Here is a 24,752-nt window from a genome sequence, read left to right as displayed (position 1 = left end):
TGATTCGGAAGATGCTGCACTGATGCATTGGGCATATTTACTTTGTCATTGGCAGAGAGGGAAAAAAATAATTAGCTCGGATTTGAATAGGGAGTCAACAGCACGAGTAGCTGAGGGAAAAGAGCCTCAGACAATGGGGAGCAAGCAGAGGAGAATGATCAGAAAGGTGGATTCCTCCCTTACTGTTCGTTGGTTTGGATATCAAACAGGACAACTTCGTTGAGAAACCAGCTCCTGTCCCTGTCGTCATCCGGACTCGTGTCCAACCAGATCCTGAGCTGAAGGGGCATCCCGTAGCAGTGTGGAGTGGACAGCACAAAGCAGCGCACACTGCCCTTGGCGAACTCCTGCGCACGTGTGGCAAAGAGAGCACGTGAACGCTCGCGTTTTCAGCAGGTGCATAAATACATACTATTTTAGTCTATCTGTATTTATTTTAATTACAGATGCTGAGCACATAATTAAAATAATAATTAGTTAAATCTGTACCACGCCGCACAGTATTCACTCACGGAGAGAGAGAACAACTCAGAGGCGTGAGTAAAAACCACAGATGAGCGGGAAACGCAGCCCGGCACTGGCATTTAGCCAGTGCCAAATTCCATCCCCAACACCCCTCCAACCCAACCAAGCCCTGCCATTCCCTTAATATGGAAGTGTTATCAGTCAATTCATGAATGCTTACATGTCGGAGGAAACTGGAGCGCCCAGAGAAAACCCACGCGTGCGAAGGGGCAGCAGTCTATACCATGCAGAGGGAACAGGTGGTGTCCACATTTTTGCTGTATTTCCCCTCTTGAAACGTCAGGGTATGGCTTCTAGATGCCCACGGGAAGGGTTTCACAACCTTTATGGGATCCACCAACCTTCGCTACCACTGGATCAAAGATCACGTGCATAGCCAACATCTTTGTGCACGTTTAAACATAGGCCCCAGCATCTCGGTGTCCCATGAGTAGGTCATATGACACACACCCACCAATCAGCCACCCGACTGCAGAACATGACATTGCCAACAATCTACCACTGTCCTAGACAAACGCCTGCATTGCCGATGCCTAAAACTGGCACTGCCAAAACCCACAGCCAAGTGCCAGTGCACGCCGACGCCTTACCAACCAGTATAGTTGCACAACTTGTACACTCGATAGCTACGCCACTAGCTAACCTTGCAGTAGCCATTCTCAAGTTCCCGGATTCCTGTGTCACTGGTCTCAAATTGGATGACAAAGAAGATGTTGTCCTTGGTACCACCATCGCAAACCATCCCGGTCTTCACGGTCATCAGGTACTGGTACATGCTGTCCTTTGGGTTGTCCTTTAAAGGCAGGAGCTTCCACTGTGAGTGAGATTGAGTACATCGCAGACCGGAAGTTATGACTAAATTCCCACTTGATACAGAACTTTGCAGTTAGACCTTATTTATCAACATCAGACATGTTCTATCTACTGCTGAAGGTAGGCCTCCCCTAGCTGTCAGAGCGACGTGGACACAGGATGACTACCAAGCATATGGGGGGCTATTCTTTGTATCACTTTTGATTATCCAGTTTAAAAAACAGAACGACGGTCAGACGTTGCGTAATAAATCAATATTAAATGAGAATAGCGAGATGCATCTTAGTAATTACAAGACTGGATAAGTTTACAAATGGAGAGACGAGGAAGAAGCTAAGTGGGGTACCAATCTCAGACAAGCTGCCAGAAAGTTAATTCAGATGGCTAAGGGGGTCGTGTCATAACAAGATAAGAAACCCACAAGGTGATGCATATTGAGGCATCAGAGCAGACATCAACAGGATGGGGAGTAGATGTTAAGGTGGATATAGCACGGGACAGGAGAGAGTGATGAAATACCCCTTTTCCACTGGCGAACCTGAGCCGAGCCTCCTTAACCTCTTTAACTTGCACCAGGTTGGCTCAGCATGGTCTCAGCACGGCTCAATCAGTGGGAAAATTACAGGAACAAGAAGAGTTTGATAGCAATAGACAAAATACCAACCGCGCGCTTGTCTTGGCGATCACATCGGCAGAGGATGACAACCAGAATAAGGTAGACGATCGTCACAGTGACGATGGTTGCAAACACGGCACCGTTGGACTTTAGGTCGAACTTGGTGAACACGGTGTTGAACTCGATGGAGTTTGGAGGAACGAAGAAAGAAGCCCCGATGAAGAGAGGCTCCAGTATCGTGGGCGGGAAGCCATGGATGTTCTGTTCCGCCATGCAAATGATGTTCTCTGGAGTTGAGTCACGATGCGGCTGCACACAAAGCCAGCAGAACTAAAGCTTTCAGATTTCTGGGAGGCTCAACTTGGACTTGTGTTGAGCTGGTAGCTCCATCCCACCTTTTAATAGCCACTCCCACTCAACTACTAGCCCCACCCATATATTGAGTGGCCTCCTCCATACTCTTTTTGACACAGACCTCAACTATACCATCAAACATGTCCACGACTCGAGTAGCCCCGCACACTTATGAAGTGGCCCCGCCCACTACTTTTGCAGCTCCACCCACGATGTGGTAAGCCCCACCCACCACTCAGGTAGCTCCTATAATCACTCAGGTAGCCCCACCCTTCGCCTGCATCATGTGAGGAAGCATGTTCATTTTGAGACTATGAAGGAGAGGGCGTTTAGAGCAAGGACGCATAATGATCCAGATAAGCAGACCAGAGATGTGGGAAGAGATACCATTCAATCCACATGGTGACACTGAACAGAGTCAGCCATAGGCAGAAAAGATTTGAAAATTCTTCAGACTGGATTTGAACAAGGGAAAGGTCTCAGCAGTATGGACATCCAGAGGAAGAACATTCCTAACAATATGAGCAGTAGTATAAAAAGAAGGGTAAATCAGTGTCACTAAAATGTTAGCCTTCCAGAGAATTATTAATATGTCCTATATAGAGAATCAATAAACATGGAAGTCCTGGAAAGAACAGACATAAAAACTGAAGGTTACGGAGTCAGGTCAATAACAAGGAATTGCAATATTTTGGACATATGACCAGGACGAATTGTGACCAACAGCAATGGATGGTGATGGAGGGAACACTGGAAGGTGCTAGGAAAGAGGAACACCGCGATCTGAGTGTATATCAAACATCAAACAATGGACGGGATGGAAGCTGTCTCAGTTGAAAGACGCAGAGATGGACAGACAGAAGAAGAGAGAGAGAGAGCATAGCGAGGAGACACCGGTGAAGGTAATGGGCAAGCCCCAAGGGCCCACAACGCCAAGGCACCAGAAAAATAATTAGAGAAGGTTTGACCTCGCACAGAGAGAAGGTTGATTTAGTATTTCACAAAAGGGTTTGGTTGCCAGAGAGCAGAATAGAGCAAGTTGAACAGAGAGAGGTAGAAAGGGGCACGTCCAAGGAATACCTTTGAAAATAGCGGGGACAATTCTAAGTAGATTTGAGATTGGATTTGAAGCCAGTTGAGGAATCTAAGTTCTAGGGTGATGTGGCCACGTGCACGGATGTAGGTGAAGGAGGTGAGGGATGTGGGGATGCCACAGAAGAGAGGTGCAGTCATCAAAATGCAATGGATGTGGGTCTCAGCAGCAGAAGGGGTGAGGAGGCACTGTTTGCAGGAGATATTGCGTAGGTGGATGTATGAGGTCCTGCAAAGCATCTCACCTGCATCAGTCCGTACACCCACTTGTCGGACGCTTTGCTCCAAGTCTTGCACATCAAGTTGTGGATGCTCATCCGTGTGTTCGGTGGGGCGTTTTCTGATTTGAAACACAAAGAAAACATCTTCAACAACCGATTGCCCTGGAAATAGTAATAGGTTTTTACCCTTTTATCTGGCAACAAAACTGACACCTTTATACAAGGGATCATGTGTGCAATAACCACAACACTTGCAGTCAAAATGCAAACAAAAAGAGACAACTCTGATAATGACATGCACTATCTTTAAAATTCATTGGTCCACACCCGAGACGGCTTTTACATCTCGGGTGTGGACCAATCAATTTCAAGGACAGTGCATATCAGATGAGTGGTGGGTGATGTCTGCTCAGTTTCAGAAGAGTGGTGTAGATCAGGTGGATGACTGGGGAGTGAGTGGCGGTGTCCTGGGAGTGGTGAGTTGTCTGGTGAGTGGATCTGATGACAGTGCCAGGTGGTGAGTAGTGTCAGGTGTCTGGTAAGTTTTTGAGAGTGGCCAACAGAGGAGAGGCAGAGCCAATGGTGGAGAAATCAGTGAGGGGAGATTAGTTGATAGTAAATTGAGCCCTCTAGAGTAATCAGTTAATATTGATTTTTATGCAGGCCTCAAATCTGTAAATAACGAGAAAACTAATCACAACAGATTCAACAAAAACAGAGGTGTGCAGCACTGCATGCACAAAAGCTCTCAGCCTTTTCCATACCACCAGCTTAAAATAACTGAATGTGTGGTCAGTTTGTTGTTTTAGACCACTAACCGGTTGGCTACATTCTCTTAACAATGGCCATACTTCACCATGCTGGTCTTATGAGGTTGTCAAGGTGGGGAGCGGAGATGTTAAAGCAACAATAGAAATTTCGCTGCACTGCCCTGCGCTGCCCATTATATTGGGTCGCCCCACAGCCTTTACTGTCGTAGTAATTATAATAATGCCAATGATGTTAACCATGGCCAGGAGTCGAACTCAGATTTTTGGGCCTATCGTGCAGTATGCTAACCACCTTAATACGCAGCTCCTTTTGGTTTAGGCAAAGGGTGTTTTGGGGAACACGGTTCATGGGAATTGTCTAAGTTGGGATCTGAGACGTTGCTAAGTGAATGGTCTCACCTTGGTATTTGAAGGTCAAGTAGTATTCACCTATCTTCGTGACGTTGCCTAGCATGCTGAAGCTGTGCGCAGAGCCATTGATCTTTTCCATACTGCTGTTTGCAGAGAGTGACGGATCGATCCAGAAGTAGAAGTCATCGCTTACAGGGTCCTTGTGTGGGATAGCGCCATATCGGATGTACACCTCTACGGGGGTGGTGACGTTTTCAATCAGGAAGACCTTGAGGAACACCATCGCCCCCAAGGACGTCACCTGAAACTTGACAAAGCTCACCTTCGAAGAGTCTGTGGGATCGTGAATGAAGTTGAGGACCTGCTCATTGGTAGGAGCTGCGTAATTTATCAGGGAGACCCTCATGGAGTTCAAGCTGATCGTGTTGTTATCGAGGTGTGTTTGGAAGCCGATCACAGAGCTGCTGACAGAAGTCGTTTGGTTCCAGATGAATGGGCTCTTGCGGAACGCCATGATCTGTAATGACGAAGCACACATCACCAATTGCCACATACATTTTATTGAATCATTTCAAGGCCTGTTTGTGCAGCAAGCCTTACACATGTAGGGCTTACGCGACAACCCAAATTGTAGCCATGGTGCAAGACAGACGATGATGCGTATTGTTGAAGACTGTGTCCGCTAACCAAGGAGAGCGGTGTCTGAGGACAACACCACCTTCATGCTGCAAATAATAAAGCTGCAGTCTGGCTCAGCGCAAACACATGCACTAAATTATAACAATTAATATTCAATGCATTGCAAAAGCTGATTATCGGTTGCAGCTTTCCATGTCCACCAGGCATTACTATTATATAGCACTCATGGCATTATCCTTCTGTATTTATGGTCTGCAACATAGCGGGCCGTACTTTCCCAGCCACTCTGCCAAATCACAGGGGTGTCGAAGTGGCATCTGCTTCTGTGGGCTATTCTTTCGCTAGGAGGGCACACCGTGCCACGAGGTTTGAATGGACACTTCGTCTTAGGGGCCGTTCATAAACGACGTCACGTGATTTTGGCCGATTCTTGACCCCCCCACCCCCTCGTCACACGGCGTCACAAAAAGTCAGACCCCCCTTAAATATAACGTCACAAAGCTCTGCCCCTCCCCCCCCACAAATATATAAAACATGCTTAAAATCGCTTTAAACTATTGTCATTGTAGTGCGTATTTAATGTGCCGCTGCACTCTGATGTTGTAGGGGAAAACATTTATCAAAAAGTATATTTAATTAAGTAGAACGTGTTGTCTCTATTTATTTAAAGTTGCGCATTTTGATGTGACGTCACATTTCTCAACCGCCCCCCCCCCCCTCGTCACACATCGTCACAAATGTCTGACCTCCCCCCCCCTAGGTGCGTGACGTCATTTATGGACGGCCCCTCATGAGATGGACGCCGACAGCACAACCGGCATAAACTTGTGACAAAACAACAAGGTAAAAGCACAAAAAGAATTGCGTATTGACGACAAAAAATTCCATACCTGGAGAGCGAGGGCTTTCATAGATTTGGCAGTGATATTCGGCTTTGCAGTGCCCAGGCTGAGCTGGCCATAGTCTGTATTTAGCCGCACGCTGCTGTTGGTTTTGGCGGGCAACGTGTTTGTGAGCACCGTGAGCGTGGGCGTGTGAGCCATGATGGGTTTGCCAGCCGGAACTTCCTTGCTGTTCACGACGCTGCTGTACGTCATCATGTTGCTGTAGGTGCCGTAAAACCCGTATCTGGCCTGGGAATGGGAGTCACAGTCATAGGGATATCTTGTCAGGCCACGTGTGAGTGCGGTCATGGGGATGTGAGTTATCTATCAGAATCTGAAATACGTGTAGAGAGGTGTGCGTTATATGAACCCTGGCTACCTCAGTTTGATTCCGGGCCAGGGATAACGTCAGCGACGGGTGATATCTGAAACCTATCCTGGTGGCCCACTTCCGACAATAACCTATACTGATCAACTATTTGTCAATTCACTGCTGGCTGAAGGCCTCCCCATGCCGTGTAGGTCATGGGGGTTAAATGATAAAAAATGTCACCACACTGATCATTTTGGGTTGGTAAAGGGGACACCGAGGACCAGTTCAGATATTGCTTGGCACTGATGTTAGCCATCGGTAAAAAATTAAACTCAGGTCGCCATTTTCATTCGCCCAGTCCGCTCACTACTGTGTCATCGATGCACTGACATGCCCAATGATGAATAGGAATATGCTTTACCATTTCCGTAAAGGGTAAAGGAGATGCTAGGGTGATAATTGGTTTTTTACCCTTCTATCTGGCAACAAAACTGACACCTTTTTACAAGGAGTCATGTTTGCATAGACCGCAATACCTGCAGTCATAATACAAACAAAAGACATAACTCTGATAATGTGCACTGTCCTTGAAGTTGATTGGTCCACACCCGAGACAGCTTTCCTTCGAGCCTAGTCTCACATGGGTTGGACCAGATGACGCCAAAAGGCGCACAACTCAAAGACAATGCACCATCAGAGTATGAGAGCTCGGGGCAAGCATCTACACTATGGGAACCTCATTTGCCAGTAAAAATATGATAATTGTTTTTGCATTGTCTTTGAGTTGTGCGCCTTTTGGCGTCATCTGGTCCAACCCATGTGAGACTAGGCTCTAAGGAAAGCTGTCTCGGGTGTGGACCAATCAACTTCAAGGACAGTGCACATTATCAGAGTTATGTCTTTTGTTTGTATTATGACTGCAGGTATTGCGGTCTATGCAAACATGACTCCTTGTAAAAAGGTGTCAGTTTTGTTGCCAGATAGAAGGGTAAAAAACCAATTATCATATTTTTACTGGCAAATGAGGTTCCCATAGTGTAGATGCTTGCCCCGAGCTCTCATACTCTGATGGTGCATTGTCTTTGAGTTGTGCGCCTTTTGGCGTCATCTGGTCCAACCCATGTGAGACTAGGCTCGAAGGAAAGCTGTCTCGGGTGTGGACCAATCAACTTCAAGGACAGTGCACATTATCAGAGTTATGTCTTTTGTTTGTATTATGACTGCAGGTATTGCGGTCTATGCAAACATGACTCCTTGTAAAAAGGTGTCAGTTTTGTTGCCAGATAGAAGGGTAAAAAACCAATTATCATATTTTTACTGGCAAATGAGGTTCCCATAGTGAGATGCTAGGGCGTTCATACACTAAATGGACACCTATCACAAGGCATAAAGTCTGCAGTAACCACACATGCTTATGGAAAAACACGAAAACAAACATGCTTTCATTAGGTATACATTGTTGTTGAAACTGGCCTACACCAGAGACAGTCTCCTTTATGGCCTTGTTAAAAAAACAGAACGCTAATTATAAATAACCATCCTCTCGGTTGAAATTCTGTCTGTGTTTGTATATATGGATGGTTTCATGAACGAATCTTTGTTGATAGCCAGTAGGCTTGCAAAGTACCATCGTCTTAGAGAAATCAATTTCGTGTGAGCCTTACAGTCATTCACTGGTAAGACTACCTCTTCAGTACTTAATTCAGCTCACCTGGTATCATCAATTAAATACATCTCATTGTCCCCCGGTGATTTACTCGTCAGTTTCGATGTCGTTTCTTTGTTTACCAAAGGGCCTGTGCCCGATACCATTGCAATCATTGAAGATTTGGTCCAACAAGAATTGAATGCTGATGTACCGGCCCTGGTGAGACACTGCCTCACCAATACATACTTCACCTGGAATGGAACATTCTACAAACAAACTGAAGGCACCCCAATGGGTTCTCCCTTATCTGTGATTGGAGCCAATATTTTCATGGAAAAATTTGAAACAGACGCCATCCAGGCACAACTCTACGACCGTCCTTGTGGAAGAGGTACGTGGATAATACCTTTGTCATCTGGTCACATGGCCGACTGGCTTTAAACCAATTCCTCAACCACATCAATTCCATACACCCAGCCATCAAATTCTCCATGGAGGTAAAAAAGAAAGGCATGCTACCTTTCTTGGATGTCCTAATCAAAAAGAGACCAGATGGCTGAATGAGCTATTCTGTCTACAGGAAAGTAACCCATACTGACGCCTACCTAAAACCACATTCCCACCACCATCCATACCAGAAGAATTCCCTCATCAAAACGCTACACCATAGAGCTCAATGTATCTCCGACCATGAACACTTAACCAGTGAACTCAAACACGTACACCAAGCTCTCAAGGCGAATTGATATTCTGACTACACAATCCACAAAGCCATCATCCCAACCGTGAGGAAGGAGCCATCTGAGGATCCAATCAAAACCATCACCCTGCCATACATAGCAGGGGAAACTAAAAAGATTTTCAAAATCATGAACAAACACAAGATCCAGGTCCGATTTAACACAGTACATAAATTTCGTTATCTGATCCCATCTGTGAAAGACAAGATACCTGACATGCAATATCCCGGCGTCGACAAACTAAGCTGTATCTGCGGCAGCAGTTACATTGGGGAAACTAAGCGACATGTCTCGAACCGTGAACATAAGGCAGATTTGAAACACGGTCGGACCAATATTTCTGCCGTGGCTGATCATTATTTAAATTATTTAAACGAGATTGATTTCTTTAAAACGATGTTACTTTGCAAGCGTACTGGCTATCAACAAAGATTCGTTCATGAAGCCATCCACATATACATACACAGACACAATTTCAACCGAGAGGATGGTTATAAACTCAGCAATCATTGGAAAGATGTCATCAACCACTTTGGGTTATGACTTGACTTGTCTTTTGTTGTCAATCAACCTCCACCGTCAGCAGTTTGGTGTGTAGAGTGGGGTGCAGTGATTTCCTGGCTGCATTGGCATTGCTGCTGCATTGGCAATGCTGATGCTGCTGCATTGGCATTGCTGGTGCTGCTGATACACTTTGGCTACGCCCATCTAAAAACCTTTATAAACAGTGTGCCTTTAGAGGGTAACCCCTTTTCCTGATGACGACCGCTTGTGTTGCGATCGAAACGTCATGATATTTTTATTCACTTTATTTAATTATTATTTATTCTATCTATGTGACTTTACGGAAAGACCCAAAGAATATGAATCCCTGCAGTCACGAAAACTTCAAATCTAGATTGAAAGCTAAGATTGTTCTTGACCCGCAACCTGCACAAGGTACAGTTAAAAAAGCAGAACACTAAATGGTGAACAGTACAAAAACCATGCAAATATCAAAGCATTAATATCTCTGGTCGAGCAGATATATCTACGGGACACTTTTTTTCCATCATCTTGATACTGGAAAAAGGGGTCCATTGACATGCCCACTATTCTACAAGTGAGAACATTGCCTTCATGTGCCACTTGTGCGCCACCTATCTCCATTAGCCAGTGTTGAGCCAATAGTTCAAATCCCATATTGCTATGTTCTGATTCATATCTGTACAACTGAAATGCACACCTGCAGCTCGTTTGTCAATCCACTACTGGACTAGGGCCTACTCAAACCACGATATTGTGGACGGATATAGGACCTCACCCCACCATGCTGGCCAGTGTTGGTTTAGGGTGGAGAACATATCACGTTAATGCAGATGTGGGAGCATACAGTATACGTACAATACAACAATGGATGTTGCTGCAATGCCCTCTGTTGCTCACCACACAGCCCCACAGCAGCACCAGCAGACTGTAGGAACCTGCTTATGCATGGTGGTCACCTATCCAAGCACAACTCAGGCTCAACCCTGTTTATCTTGCTTGATTTGACAAGATTTGGTGCACTGCGTGCGATTTGTTCATAGGCAGTGCTGACTTGCTGATCTTGCAAAGTTTCCGATCTTGACAAATGAGGGCCGAGTTGAGCCCGGTCAGTACGTGCAATTTCTCTCTAAGGAACGAGAGCTCTGCTGCTTGGCCAAATTAGGGCAGTACTGCTAGACCAACAATTAGGGCTGCTGCAATTTCAGTTTTCCCCAATGTGATAAGTTACGATTTTAAATGTTAAGTTCGACGGTTATCACAATACGAATTTCCCACAACTGTGTTTGAAATATCTCTCTTCTCGTTAATTGTACTTTGATAAGCTTAAAATACGAAAAGGATTGCTCAGTATTTATTCAGTAGTTTTCTCATTCTAAATAGCATAAACATTGCAGTGTTACAATCTACAACGCTGATACAGCACACGCTGTCAGAAAACTATGGCGACACATGACCACCATGCTGTCAATTTACCTGGACAAACACTTTACAAACCATTTAATGGGTAATATATTTTGTATTTTAATTACCACTGTGAACTTTGTTATGAGTTCTAAGTATATAGGAAAAAATTAAACGAGAAAGGATATCCACGATATGACAATATTTTATCAAGTATGAAAAAGAGGTTATCGATCGTACGATGTACCGAGGCATCACCACGTTGTACAAACCATAGTGGCTACCGCACCTGGGCAACGCGGGCTTCGTTGGCCTTTGTATCATTCGTAGAGGCAGTGGCGAAGTTGAGGGCCATCGATTCCAAGATGTTTGAAGCAACTGACGTCAGAGCTTAGAACACAAAATAGCATCGGTTAATCCATGAGCCTTACACCAAGACACTTTACATTCCAAGAGATTTTGTGTTGATGTTTACACACTGCACCAGATACTTGTTTTAAGGCGAAGGCGACTTGGGGAAATCCCAGGACCAGTTCAGATAATCGCCACTGATATTAGCTGTGACCGGGAATCAAACTCGTGTCGCTCAGTTTCGAGCGCAGTGCTCTAGCAGCAATGCCCATGCTACTGCTGCATGAAGTCCTCCACAAGCTGCTACCCACCTCTCATGACCTTGGACTTAATGCAACAATCCATTCAGCTGCTCCACATGACCTGATTTCATGGCTCCATCTCCTCGATGCAAGTCCTCTTGACGCATCAAATCCCCTGGCTGTCACTCTGTTATTATCCTTGACCATCCATCATCCCTTCTGGCCATGGCGCATCCTGCCAAGACCACTTACACCAGGGGTCCTCAAACTACGGCCCGCGGGCCACATGCGGCCCGCTGAGGACATTTATCCGGCCCATGGTCACTAATTGGGCTGCGCTTGTGAGCACTAATTGGGCTGCGCTGGTGAGCACTCATTGGGATGTGCTGGTGAATACTAATTGGGCTGCGCTGGTGAGCACTCATTGGGCTGCGGTGGTGGGCACTGATTGGGCTGCGGTGGCGAGCACTGATTTGGCTGCGCTGGTGAGCACTGATTGAGCTGCGGCGGTGGGCACTCATTGTGCCCACCGCACTGCGATCTGTGAACAAAACTGCAGGTGTAATTAACTTTTTAATGGCACCCGCACCAGTGTGAGCCTGGGGTAAAAGCGGAGTTCCCCCAATCAGACTGCATTGATGGGCAGTGCAGTCTGTATGTCTCTGTGTGGGCAAAGTTATTGCTGGTATATTGTTTTTGTAGCGCTGTATATATATATTGGTATTTTACTAATAGCAATTTTGACTCCCTAGGAAACAATGATGTCAAGAAAGAGAAAAATTGACTCGGAGTGTAGGATATTCAAAGAACAGTGGACTTATGATTACTTTTTCATGCAGAACAAAGGAAAGAGCTGTGTGTCTGATATGCCAGAATATAGTGTCTGTGTTCAAAGAATACAATTTACGTCGACACTATGAAACTCAACATAAAGATAAATATGATTGTTTCGTCGGAGAAGTGAGAAAACATAAAATATTAAAACTGAAAAATACATTAACAACTCAGCAAAATACTTTTGTGAAGCAGAAGCAGCTAAATATTTCATCACTGCGAGCAAGTTTTCAAGTTGCCAAGCTAATAGCGTGCACTGGCAGACCATTCGTGGAGGGAGAATTTGTTAAAGAATGCCTTCTTTCTGTTGCCAAAGAGATGTGTCCAGAGAAGGCCGATTTATTTAGTACAGTGAGTCTTTCAGGACCTACAATTACACGGAGGATTGAAGAAATGGGAGACAATTTGCATCAGCATTTGCAAAACTCCACATAAAAACTTTCCTATTTTTCCTTGGCACTCGACGAAAGCAATGATGTTCGTGATTCTGCACAACCTTTTATTTTTATTCGTGGGACGAATGACTATTTCGAAGTCACAGAAGAGCTTGCTGCACTGCAAAGCATCAAAGGATCAACTACAGGAGAGGATATCTATGAAAAGGTTTGCCAAACTGTGAATGGTTTGGAGCTGAACTGGGCTAAACTAGCCAGTGTGACAACTGATGGTGCTCCTAGCATGGTGGGGTCTAAGAAAGGAGTAATTGCTCGCATTAACCAAGAGATGGACAAACATAACCATTCTCATTCAATAGCCATACACTGCCTCATCCACCATCAAGCGCTGTGTAGTTAATCACTGAAGTGGGTCTCTGTTATGAAAATTGTGTTATCTTGTGTTAACTTCATTAGAGCTCATGCACTAAACCACAGACAATTTCAGGAATTTCTGTCTGAGCTAAATGTTGACTATGAAGATGTTCTGTACCACACAGAAGTCCGTTGGCTGAGTCGAGGGAGAGTTTTGAAACGTTTCTATGACTTACTTCCACAGATTACAGCTTTTTTGCTTTCAAAAAACAAAAAAGTACCAGAGCTCAATGATGCAGAATGGAAATGGCACCTTGCCTTTCTGACAGATGTAACAGAGCTACTCAACAGTTTCAATGTGCAACTTCAAGGAAAGGGAAAGCTCATCTGTGATATGCAATCACATGTCAAAGCATTTGAAGTAAAATTAGGCCTCCTCATCAAACAAGTGAAGGAGGAAAACTTCTGCCATCTCCCCACAACTCAAAATCTGTTAGCGGAAAAACCATTGGTTGCATTCCCAAACAAAACATGTGTGGATTCACTGGAAAAATTGCAAAAGGAGTTCCAATTTAGATTTAAAGAGCTTAATCTCCATGAACAGGACATACAGCTTTTCCGTAACCCATTTTCTATTGACATTGAAAATGTGGATACAATTTACCAAATGGAACTGGCTGAACTGCAGAATTGTGACTCTCTGAAAGACGCATTCAAATCAAGCAGCCTTCATAATTTCTATGCATCTCTCCCCTCTGAGACATATCCTCATCTCAGGAACCATGCACTCAAAATGGCAACCATCTTTGGCTGCACAAGTCTGTGAACAGACTTTTTCCAGAATGAAACATTTAAAATCTCCAACCAGATCTAGACTAACGGATGCACACTTGCATCACTTGTTACGACTAGAAGTGACAAATATGGAACCGGACATTGACCATCTCATTAGCCAAAAGCAGGCCCATAGTTCCCATTGAAATACTGGCAAGTTTGTTGTTTTAACTTTACTTGTTCTTCATTTTAAATATTGTTTTTTTCCCGTTTTGTTTCTTCACTTCAAAATAAGATTTATGCAGTGTGCATAGAAATTTGTTCATAGTTTTTTTTAACTATAGTCCGGCCCTCCAACGGTCTGAGGGACAGTGAACTGGCCCCCTGTTTAAAAAGTTTAAGGACCCCTGACTTACACCAAAGGGTGTCTCCGTGTCTATGTGTATCTCTCTCTCTCCGCATCTCTTTCCCCGTGTGTTTGTGAGTCTCTCCCATGCGTCTGTCTGGTGGCCTCCTGCCAGCGAGCCTTCAACACTTCACGTGACCTCAAAATGCACATGTGCTGTTGTAACATCACCACCAGTTCGTGGCGAATGGCGGTTGTTGTTGCCTGTGAGTGTATATTGCTGTGTGTATGGGGAGCAGTAGTGTTGTTGTTGTCGTGCTGCGCTATGAACCCGACGATCTGAGCTTGATTTCCACTCATGGCGGAGGGCCTCCTCTAGGTCGACTCAGCGTAAAAATAGTACCTGGTGCAGTGTGTAAACATCGTTACACGGGAGATAAAGGCGGCCGGGTGTGGTGGCGGCCGGGTGTGGTGCTGGCCACCCACCCCCTCGTGTGTCGTGCCGGCCTTTATAGGTGCTCACTAACAGCGCTTGCTCCTACAGTCTGTTGAGGCTATACGGGGTATATTTATCTTTGTATGTCCATTTTTGTTTCTCTCAGATTGACACAAGGAGATAGATACATACATATCCTTATTTAGCTAGGAGAATCGAGTGATATGAAGTAAGCAAGGCACAATATATTTTGCAGAAGTGAACTGCAGAACATCGAGTTCTTCAAAGACCCCTGTCGCATTTGAATAATCCTAATACCCACCATTTTACCACAGATACGAGGAGCCGTGCAGAAAAGTCGTTCAATTTCCTGCTGGTATCGGGTGCCCCTTTAGCTTACACAATAATTAACATTACGTCATTTTTTTGGTACAAATGAGTGGAGCCCCAAGGCAAATGTATCCTATTATCGGAGAAGTGGAACATTTTTGGGGGTAACCCCGTAGGGGATTATAGGATCCATGATACGAGTACCCCCCAATATCAAAACGGATGAGAGCAATTTTGTAATACGAAAATACCTCGTGCAGCTTTCATGACCTGATGTGACGTCACTTGTCCGCAGGCTGCCAGGGCTTTTGAAGCGGCCCCCATGCTCTGAATGGCTGCACCCTGAAGCAACACATTCAAGAAACGCATTTCAATGAAACCACAAAGGCGTTTTTAGGACTCTTAACTCGTAATTGCCTCCAATATGAATCGGAGATATTGCTGTTATTCACAATCTTCAGCTATGATCTATGGTTCAATTAATTACTGTAAATCAAGGGCACGATTCAAGTAAATAATCTGTTCCTTTATTTGACGTTGAAGCTGCATTAGCTGCACAGGTTATGGGAAAATCATAATTTTTTACGTGTGTATCGTGAACTCAAGAATAATCAGTGATCGATTAATTGATGCATTGTTCCACTCCACTACGATCTACCTTACTCCTGCACACCAAGTGAAGTTGTCTCTCGATTCTTTTCTTGATAATTGGTTCTTTACCCTTCTATCTGGCAACAAAACTGACACCTTTTTACAAGGAGTCATGTTTGCATAGACCGCAATACCTGCAGTCATAATACAAACAAAAGAACATAACTCTGATAATGTGCACTGTCCTTGAAGTTGATTGGTCCACACCCGAGACAGCTTTCCTTAGAGCCTAGTCTCATATGGGTTGGACCAGATGACGCCAAAAGGCGCACAACTCAAAGACAATGCACCATCAGAGTATGAGAGCTCGGGGCAAGCATCTACACTATGGGAACCTCATTTGCCAGTAAAAATATGATAATTGGTTCTTTACCCTTCTATCTGGCAACAAAACTGACACCTTTTTACAAGGAGTCATGTTTGCATAGACCGCAATACCTGCAGTCATAATACAAACAAAAGAACATAACTCTGATAATGTGCACTGTCCTTGAAGTTGATTGGTCCACACCCGAGACAGCTTTCCTTAGAGCCTAGTCTCATATGGGTTGGACCAGATGACGCCAAAAGGCGCACAACTCAAAGACAATGCACCATCAGAGTATGAGAGCTCGGGGCAAGCATCTACACTATGGGAACCTCATTTGCCAGTAAAAATATGATAATTGGTTCTTTACCCTTCTATCTGGCAACAAAACTGACACCTTTTTACAAGGAGTCATGTTTGCATAGACCGCAATACCTGCAGTCATAATACAAACAAAAGAACATAACTCTGATAATGTGCACTGTCCTTGAAGTTGATTGGTCCACACCCGAGACAGCTTTCCTTAGAGCCTAGTCTCATATGGGTTGGACCAGATGACGCCAAAAGGCGCACAACTCAAAGACAATGCACCATCAGAGTATGAGAGCTCGGGGCAAGCATCTACACTATGGGAACCTCATTTGCCAGTAAAAATATGATAATTGGTTCTTTACCCTTCTATCTGGCAACAAAACTGACACCTTTTTACAAGGAGTCATGTTTGCATAGACCGCAATACCTGCAGTCATAATACAAACAAAAGAACATAACTCTGATAATGTGCACTGTCCTTGAAGTTGATTGGTCCACACCCGAGACAGCTTTCCTTAGAGCCTAGTCTCATATGGGTTGGACCAGATGACGCCAAAAGGCGCACAACTCAAAGACAATGCACCATCAGAGTATGAGAGCTCGGGGCAAGCATCTACACTATGGGAACCTCATTTGCCAGTAAAAATATGATAATTGGTTCTTTACCCTTCTATCTGGCAACAAAACTGACACCTTTTTACAAGGAGTCATGTTTGCATAGACCGCAATACCTGCAGTCATAATACAAACAAAAGAACATAACTCTGATAATGTGCACTGTCCTTGAAGTTGATTGGTCCACACCCGAGACAGCTTTCCTTAGAGCCTCGGGTGTGGACCAATCAACTTCAAGGACAGTGCACATTATCAGAGTTATGTTCTTTTGTTTGTATTATGACTGCAGGTATTGCGGTCTATGCAAACATGACTCCTTGTAAAAAGGTGTCAGTTTTGTTGCCAGATAGAAGGGTAAAGAACCAATTATCATATTTTTACTGGCAAATGAGGTTCCCATAGTGTAGATGCTTGCCCCGAGCTCTCATACTCTTGTAATGCGGGCGTAAGCGACCTTCCGGAGGTGACGTCACGGGGGGTGGAGTCATGTGACGTGGGGGGAAGGTTCGGGGCTTTAAGCGGGTAAACCGGAAGGGGAAGGCAGTCGGGGTGTGAGCGGAAAAGAGTGAGGCCACGCGGGCAAGTGTGGAGAGGGGGGGGCGCCGACGGCCATCGGGAGCCAACCCCGAAGATAAGAGGAAGCTGCGGAGTGGTGTGCAGCTGGGGAGGAGACAGCCAGGAGGGCTGCGTGTTAGAGGCAGCGGTGTGGCTGCCAGGAGGGCGGGAAGAGGAGTCGGAGTCGCCACCTTACAACAGTTAAAGAATTTTCCGTCGGTGAGGACTGGAGCGCGTTCGCCTGCCGCTTCTTGGCGGCGGTACGCACAGCAAGATGGACCGATGCGGAGGCTTTGGAGGTGTTGCCGACTCTCCTGGACGACGAATCTGTCCGATTCTTCCGTTCCATAGCGACCGATAAGAAGGCAACTTTACGTGGTGTTTTTCAAGAAATGGCCGATGCTTATGAGCCACCAGATGATGCGCATCGGCGATTCGCTCAACGACAACGAGCACCAGAGGAGTCGCCCGTGGCGTTCAGGGGTGCGGTGCTGGAGCTGGCCATGGCAGCTTATCCGGAGACGCCACAGGACCTGCTTGAGCCTCTCATATTAGGGAAAATGTTGGAGCTGTCTCGGGATCTGGGGATCCCCATGCCTGTGTGTGGGCATGAAAAGCTAACTTCCCGGATGGCTGCTAAGTGTCTCGATGCGCAATTCAACCTCCGTCGCTGGAAACAAGTGACGGCGTGGACGGGGGGGCCCGTCAAAGAAGGGGAGGCGCTGGGGTGGAACCCTGCGCAGGCCGTCTATGTTCCGGATGACCGGGGCCCTCAACAACTGACGGCCGCCTCCGCTCCATGGACGGGACGCGGCGGGCCGAGACCGCGCGCGGTGCTACCAGAACGGGGCCGTCAGGAGGCGAGGCCTGCGCTTCGGCGCAACGAGGCCGAATGTTTCCGCTGCGGGCGTAGGGGCCACTACGCCAGAGACTGCTGGGCCCGCTTCCCGGCTCCGCCGCAGCAGGAGGCCTCGGCACCGGTCAAGTCGGCTAAAGATCCTCCGAAACAGGCATGTCGGCACGCACCAGACACTCGGCAAGGCTTTCCACCTCACCCACCACCTGTGTTGCGCGATCCTATTGTTGTTGTTAAAGAAAGGCCATCGACGGGGCCTTTTCATTCAGTTACGCAGTGGCGCAAATTGGCACGGAGAGTTGTCGCGGCCGCTACGGGTTCGTCCACTGTACCGGGGTCCATACAAGGTGTGGACGTGCGCATTTTGGTTGACTCGGGGGCGTCTGCGACTATTATATTGGATGTCATTTTCCATCTGTTGGGCATTCCGTCGGGGGCTGTGCGTCCGGTTTATGGGTCGTGCGTCGCTGCGAACGGGGGTAGCATGGGTATCGTGGGTCAGGTGGATGCTAAGATATCTATTGGGGATGTGTCGGCCTCGGGTGTTGTGTTGATATCGAGATCTTTGGCGGTTCCTTGTTTGTTAGGCACCGATTTTTTGGCTAAGATGCCCATTTTGATCAAAATCAATGAGAATTGTATTGAACTGCCGGGGGGCCGTCAAATCTCGTTCCTGCCGTCGCCCTGGGGGCGACCTGCTTCGGCCGTACAAGTGCAGGCGCTGTCCGTCGCATCTGTGGACATCCCACCTGGTACACAGATGCTTATACCCTTGCGGTATCGGAAGCCCCTGCCTGATCGGCTAGGAGCAGTAGGGGTCTTGTTGTCACCGTCCGCCACGATATCAACCGGGTTGGCGTTAGTGGGGGCACAGACCATCGTCCGGCCGGATCAATTACCGTTTTTACAGGTGCTTAATGCGGGGGGAGAAAACGTTCGTGTCCCGGCCGGTACGGTTGTGGCACATGCCACTACGGCGTTTGCGACCCATGATTGTCCACATAGCCGGGGAGTTGTTGCTGGGGTTTCCGAGCCAAGGAGTTCGGATGATCGTTGGGTTGCTCATTTATGTGACGAAAATTCTTCCCTGTCCATGGAGCAACGTGGTGCGCTGCGTAAATTGTTGTTGACATATTCCGATGTGTTCAGCTCCGATGATTTGGATTTGGGCCGCACTTCCTTGCTTTACCATCACATTGAGACGGGCGATGCTGCCCCTATTCGATTAAATTCGCATCGGATGAGTCCTGCGGAGCGAGAACACGTACGGGGGGCAGTGGAAGACATGTTGGCTGCGGACATTATATCGCCATCTAACAGCCCATGGGGCGCTCCAGTCGTTTTGGTTAAGAAGAAGGATGGCAAATTGCGATTTTGTGTTGATTTCCGCAAATTTAATAAGATATCGGTGGCAGATGCGTACCCCCTGCCGCGTATGGATGACTCCCTCGACGCATTGTCGGGGGCTAAGTTCTTTTCCACACTGGACCTCTCTTCGGGATTTTGGCAGCTTCCCCTTGACGAGTCCTCACGGGAGAAAACCGCATTCCGTACGCCGCAGGGGTTATTTCAATTCAACTGTCTCCCGATGGGATTGAATGCGGCCCCTGCTACATTTCAAAGATTGATGGAGCTCGTTTTGACGGGGTTGCAGTGGGAGACATGTCTTATATATTTGGACGATATCATTGTCTTCAGCCGCACATTCGATGAACATTTGACGCGGCTGGAGACAGTGTTCACGAGGATGCGTTCTGCCAAATTGAAATTCAAACCAAAGAAATGTCACCTACTGCAACGGTCCGTCCGCTATTTGGGGCACATCGTGAGCGCTGAGGGAGTGTCCACGGATCCGGAAAAGACGGCGTGCGTCCGGGATTGGCCGACTCCGGCCACCGTGGGGGATGTTCGGCGGTTTTTGGGATTTGCCTCGTATTACCGAAGATTCGTGCCGGGTTTTGCGACGATTGCGAGGCCTTTGCATCTCCTTACGGGTAAAGGACGGAAGTTTGTTTGGGGACAGCCGGAGGAGGCGGCCTTTCGGAGTCTGCGTGATCTATTGGCCACGGCCCCAACATTGGATTATCCCGATTTCGATCACCCATTCATTCTTGATACGGACGCGAGTGACACAGGTATTGGGGCGGTGTTATCACAGTCTAAAGGGGGTGTAGAGCGTGTTGTGGCGTATGGTAGCCGAGTCTTGTCTCCTGCGGAAACCCGCTACTGTGTCACTCGCAGAGAACTATTGGCGGTTGTTTTTTTCCTACGGCAATTTCGACCATACCTCTACGGTCGTTCTTTTATTGTGCGTACGGATCATGCGGCTTTGCAATATGCCCTTAAAATTGACCAGCCATCCGGACAGTTGGCACGTTGGTTGGACACGCTACAGGAATTTTCCTTCCAAATTCAACATCGGAAGGGAGTGCGCCATGCGAACGCTGACGCACTTTCCAGATTACCGCGGCGCGCCCCTTGTAAATGTGAGTCGGGGACGCATAGGTGTTCGCCGATTCCAAACCCCCCTCAGCCGCTCACGTTGGCCGTCGAGAAGTCGGACACTCCGATGGAACCGGGACCGGCTGACGGGGTTTTGAATCTGCCGCGGTCTGTCTGGATCCGGGAACAGATGATGGATGAGTCATTGGTGTCCTTGCGGAAGCGGTCTGCTAAGGACAATGGGAGTCCGAGTACGGCTGTGGGGCCGCAAACCGCTCTCCGAGATGGTCTGCTTATGTGGCGGGAGGGGTTCCAGGAACGTTGGCGCCTGGTGGTACCAACGTCCTTGCGGTTCGAGTTGATTAGAACCCTCCATTGTGACACTCTCTTACATTTAGGGGTGCAGAAGACCTTGTTGACGTTGCAACGTCATTATTTTTGGCACGGCATGGCGACAGATGTCGTAGGGCACGTGCGCGCGTGCCCTGCGTGTGCACAACGTAAGCCGCCGAAACATCCTTACGTGCCGCCTCTCCAGTCGATTCAGGTGTCTCGAGTCAATGAATTGGTGGCGCTGGACATATTGGGACCTTTTCCACCATCGGCGAGGGGTAATAAATATTTGCTGGTAGGGGTTGAGTACCTCTCCCGTTGGCCGATGGCCTGGCCGTTGCCCGATCAGTCGGCCGCGGCCATTACCGACGCCTTTTTGTTTGGGTATATTATGGATAAGGGGGCGCCTGAGAGACTCCTCACGGACCAGGGCAGGAATTTCTCTTCTAAATTATTGGCGGAAGTGTGCGCGGGCCTTGGGACTAAGAAAGTACGGACATCCCCATACCATCCGCAGACGGATGGTATGGTTGAACGGCTGAACAGGACGTTGTCTGCCATGCTTTGCCATACCGTGAGTGAACAACAATCAGATTGGGATCTGCACATCCCCGGGGTGCTTTCGGCGTACAGGATGACGCCTCATGCGGCTACAGGATATTCGCCGTTTTACCTTATGTATGGTCGGGAAAACGTGCCGCCGGTGGATGTGCAATTGGGAACTGGGGTGAAGGGACCTCGTAAACCACTTCCTGAATACATTCAGGACACGGTTCGCCGAGTCACGGAGGCGCGGGAGAATGCCCGCGTGGCTACGGCCAAAGCCCAGGCCCGGAACGAGCGATATGCGCGACGGTCTGAGGGGGAGTGCCCTTGGAAGGTTGGGGACCTAGCCTGGCTTCATTGTCCACAGGTACGTCCGGGGACCTCGCCGAAATTGCACAAACCCTGGCATGGTCCCGTACGCCTCATTGCGGTTCCCAACCCACAGTCAGCACGCGTCCAGATTGGGTCTCGTCGCTGGGTTGTGCATACGTCGCGCTTGAAACCATATGTTGCTCCCTTACATGATGCGTCATCCCCCAATGTTGCCTTGCCGGGGTCTGTTGCTGCTGACTCTCCCCTGCCTGTGTCCATTGATCTCGCTAGAGCGCCTGTCGTACCTGTTCCAGACAGGCCGGCCGTGACATTGCGGGGGACGAGGGGCCCTGCTCGGAGGACGCCTGCCAGGTCTGCGGGACCTTCGAGCCCTGCAGCTCTTCCGACCCAGCTGCGGGCACGGTCACAGGACAAGCCCAAGACTAACTCTTTAGGGACACGGGACGTCGGTGGACTTCCGGCTACGACAGGGGGATTACCCCCTGTCATTCCTCGACTTTCATCGCGTTCCCGTTCTGCGAGTGGGCCGCCGACCGTCCGGGACGGGCCGGCGACCCGCACACGTTCCAAATCGCTTACGTTTCGTTGATTGTTGCTGTCTTGTTATTTTTTCTTACAGTTGTATTTATTGCATGCTTTTGTACGTTCGTTGATGATAATTGCGTTGTTGTTGTTCTTGTTGTTACATTATATGCTTAGTGTCCTTTAGGGGGGGAAGCTCGGTTCGCCGCATTACGATTTGCTATTGGTCAGCCGAGGTCGGCTGGGATTTTTCTACGGGGGAGGGTGGTGTAATGCGGGCGTAAGCGACCTTCCGGAGGTGACGTCACGGGGGGTGGAGTCATGTGACGTGGGGGGAAGGTTCGGGGCTTTAAGCGGGTAAACCGGAAGGGGAAGGCAGTCGGGGTGTGAGCGGAAAAGAGTGAGGCCACGCGGGCAAGTGTGGAGAGGGGGGGGCACCGACGGCCATCGGGAGCCAACCCCGAAGATAAGAGGAAGCTGCGGAGTGGTGTGCAGCTGGGGAGGAGACAGCCAGGAGGGCTGCGTGTTAGAGGCAGCGGTGTGGCTGCCAGGAGGAGCTGCGGAGAGAGAGAGAGAGAGCTGCTTGTTAGAGGCAGCGGTGTGGCTGCCAGGAGGAGCTGCGGAGAGAGAGAGAGAGAGCAAGAAGCTGTGAGAGCTGCGGAGGGAGAAGAGCAGCAGAGAGTACAGCCAAGGGGGGCTGTGTGAGAGAAACAGCAGCGGAGCTGCTGTTGTGGATCGGGCCGACATTGGAGTCAGCACCGTGGAGAAGCTACGGAGTAAAGACAGCCGTGTGGGTGTACAGCACGAACCGAATAATAAAGGACACTGAGCCAGACATCGTGGTCCAGTCGTTTATTACACTCTGATGGTGCATTGTCTTTGAGTTGTGCGCCTTTTGGCGTCATCTGGTCCAACCCATATGAGACTAGGCTCTAAGGAAAGCTGTCTCGGGTGTGGACCAATCAACTTCAAGGACAGTGCACATTATCAGAGTTATGTTCTTTTGTTTGTATTATGACTGCAGGTATTGCGGTCTATGCAAACATGACTCCTTGTAAAAAGGTGTCAGTTTTGTTGCCAGATAGAAGGGTAAAGAACCAATTATCATATTTTTACTGGCAAATGAGGTTCCCATAGTGTAGATGCTTGCCCCGAGCTCTCATACTCTGATGGTGCATTGTCTTTGAGTTGTGCGCCTTTTGGCGTCATCTGGTCCAACCCATATGAGACTAGGCTCTAAGGAAAGCTGTCTCGGGTGTGGACCAATCAACTTCAAGGACAGTGCACATTATCAGAGTTATGTTCTTTTGTTTGTATTATGACTGCAGGTATTGCGGTCTATGCAAACATGACTCCTTGTAAAAAGGTGTCAGTTTTGTTGCCAGATAGAAGGGTAAAGAACCAATTATCATATTTTTACTGGCAAATGAGGTTCCCATAGTGTAGATGCTTGCCCCGAGCTCTCATACTCTGATGGTGCATTGTCTTTGAGTTGTGCGCCTTTTGGCGTCATCTGGTCCAACCCATATGAGACTAGGCTCTAAGGAAAGCTGTCTCGGGTGTGGACCAATCAACTTCAAGGACAGTGCACATTATCAGAGTTATGTTCTTTTGTTTGTATTATGACTGCAGGTATTGCGGTCTATGCAAACATGACTCCTTGTAAAAAGGTGTCAGTTTTGTTGCCAGATAGAAGGGTAAAGAACCAATTATCATATTTTTACTGGCAAATGAGGTTCCCATAGTGTAGATGCTTGCCCCGAGCTCTCATACTCTGATGGTGCATTGTCTTTGAGTTGTGCGCCTTTTGGCGTCATCTGGTCCAACCCATATGAGACTAGGCTCTAAGGAAAGCTGTCTCGGGTGTGGACCAATCAACTTCAAGGACAGTGCACATTATCAGAGTTATGTTCTTTTGTTTGTATTATGACTGCAGGTATTGCGGTCTATGCAAACATGACTCCTTGTAAAAAGGTGTCAGTTTTGTTGCCAGATAGAAGGGTAAAGAACCAATTATCATATTTTTACTGGCAAATGAGGTTCCCATAGTGTAGATGCTTGCCCCGAGCTCTCATACTCTGATGGTGCATTGTCTTTGAGTTGTGCGCCTTTTGGCGTCATCTGGTCCAACCCATATGAGACTAGGCTCTAAGGAAAGCTGTCTCGGGTGTGGACCAATCAACTTCAAGGACAGTGCACATTATCAGAGTTATGTTCTTTTGTTTGTATTATGACTGCAGGTATTGCGGTCTATGCAAACATGACTCCTTGTAAAAAGGTGTCAGTTTTGTTGCCAGATAGAAGGGTAAAGAACCAATTATCA

General features: G+C 47.5%; 1 protein-coding gene across 1 annotated transcript in view; it reads right to left on the bottom strand.

The window, feature by feature from the left end:
- LOC144736258 (polycystin family receptor for egg jelly-like) overlaps window positions 1-24,752 on the bottom strand; it is a 130,655-nt gene that overhangs the window by 38,650 nt on the left and 67,253 nt on the right. The window contains exons 16-23 of the mRNA XM_078618880.1: window positions 15,209-15,299; window positions 11,185-11,285; window positions 6,272-6,514; window positions 4,791-5,259; window positions 3,646-3,740; window positions 2,003-2,263; window positions 1,169-1,339; window positions 184-347 (exon numbers count right to left, since the gene is read on the bottom strand). Coding sequence (XP_078475006.1) covers window positions 184-347; window positions 1,169-1,339; window positions 2,003-2,263; window positions 3,646-3,740; window positions 4,791-5,259; window positions 6,272-6,514; window positions 11,185-11,285; window positions 15,209-15,299 — 1,595 coding nt within the window. The remainder of the gene's footprint in view (window positions 1-183; window positions 348-1,168; window positions 1,340-2,002; window positions 2,264-3,645; window positions 3,741-4,790; window positions 5,260-6,271; window positions 6,515-11,184; window positions 11,286-15,208; window positions 15,300-24,752) is intronic.

This window comes from Lampetra planeri, chromosome 60 (assembly GCF_965212315.1).
Source record: "Lampetra planeri chromosome 60, kcLamPlan1.2.h2, whole genome shotgun sequence".
Classification (NCBI taxonomy): Eukaryota; Metazoa; Chordata; class Hyperoartia; order Petromyzontiformes; family Petromyzontidae; genus Lampetra; species Lampetra planeri.
The sequence above is the reverse complement of the archived record's forward strand: the minus strand, read 5'-3'. Positions and strand labels throughout refer to the sequence as shown.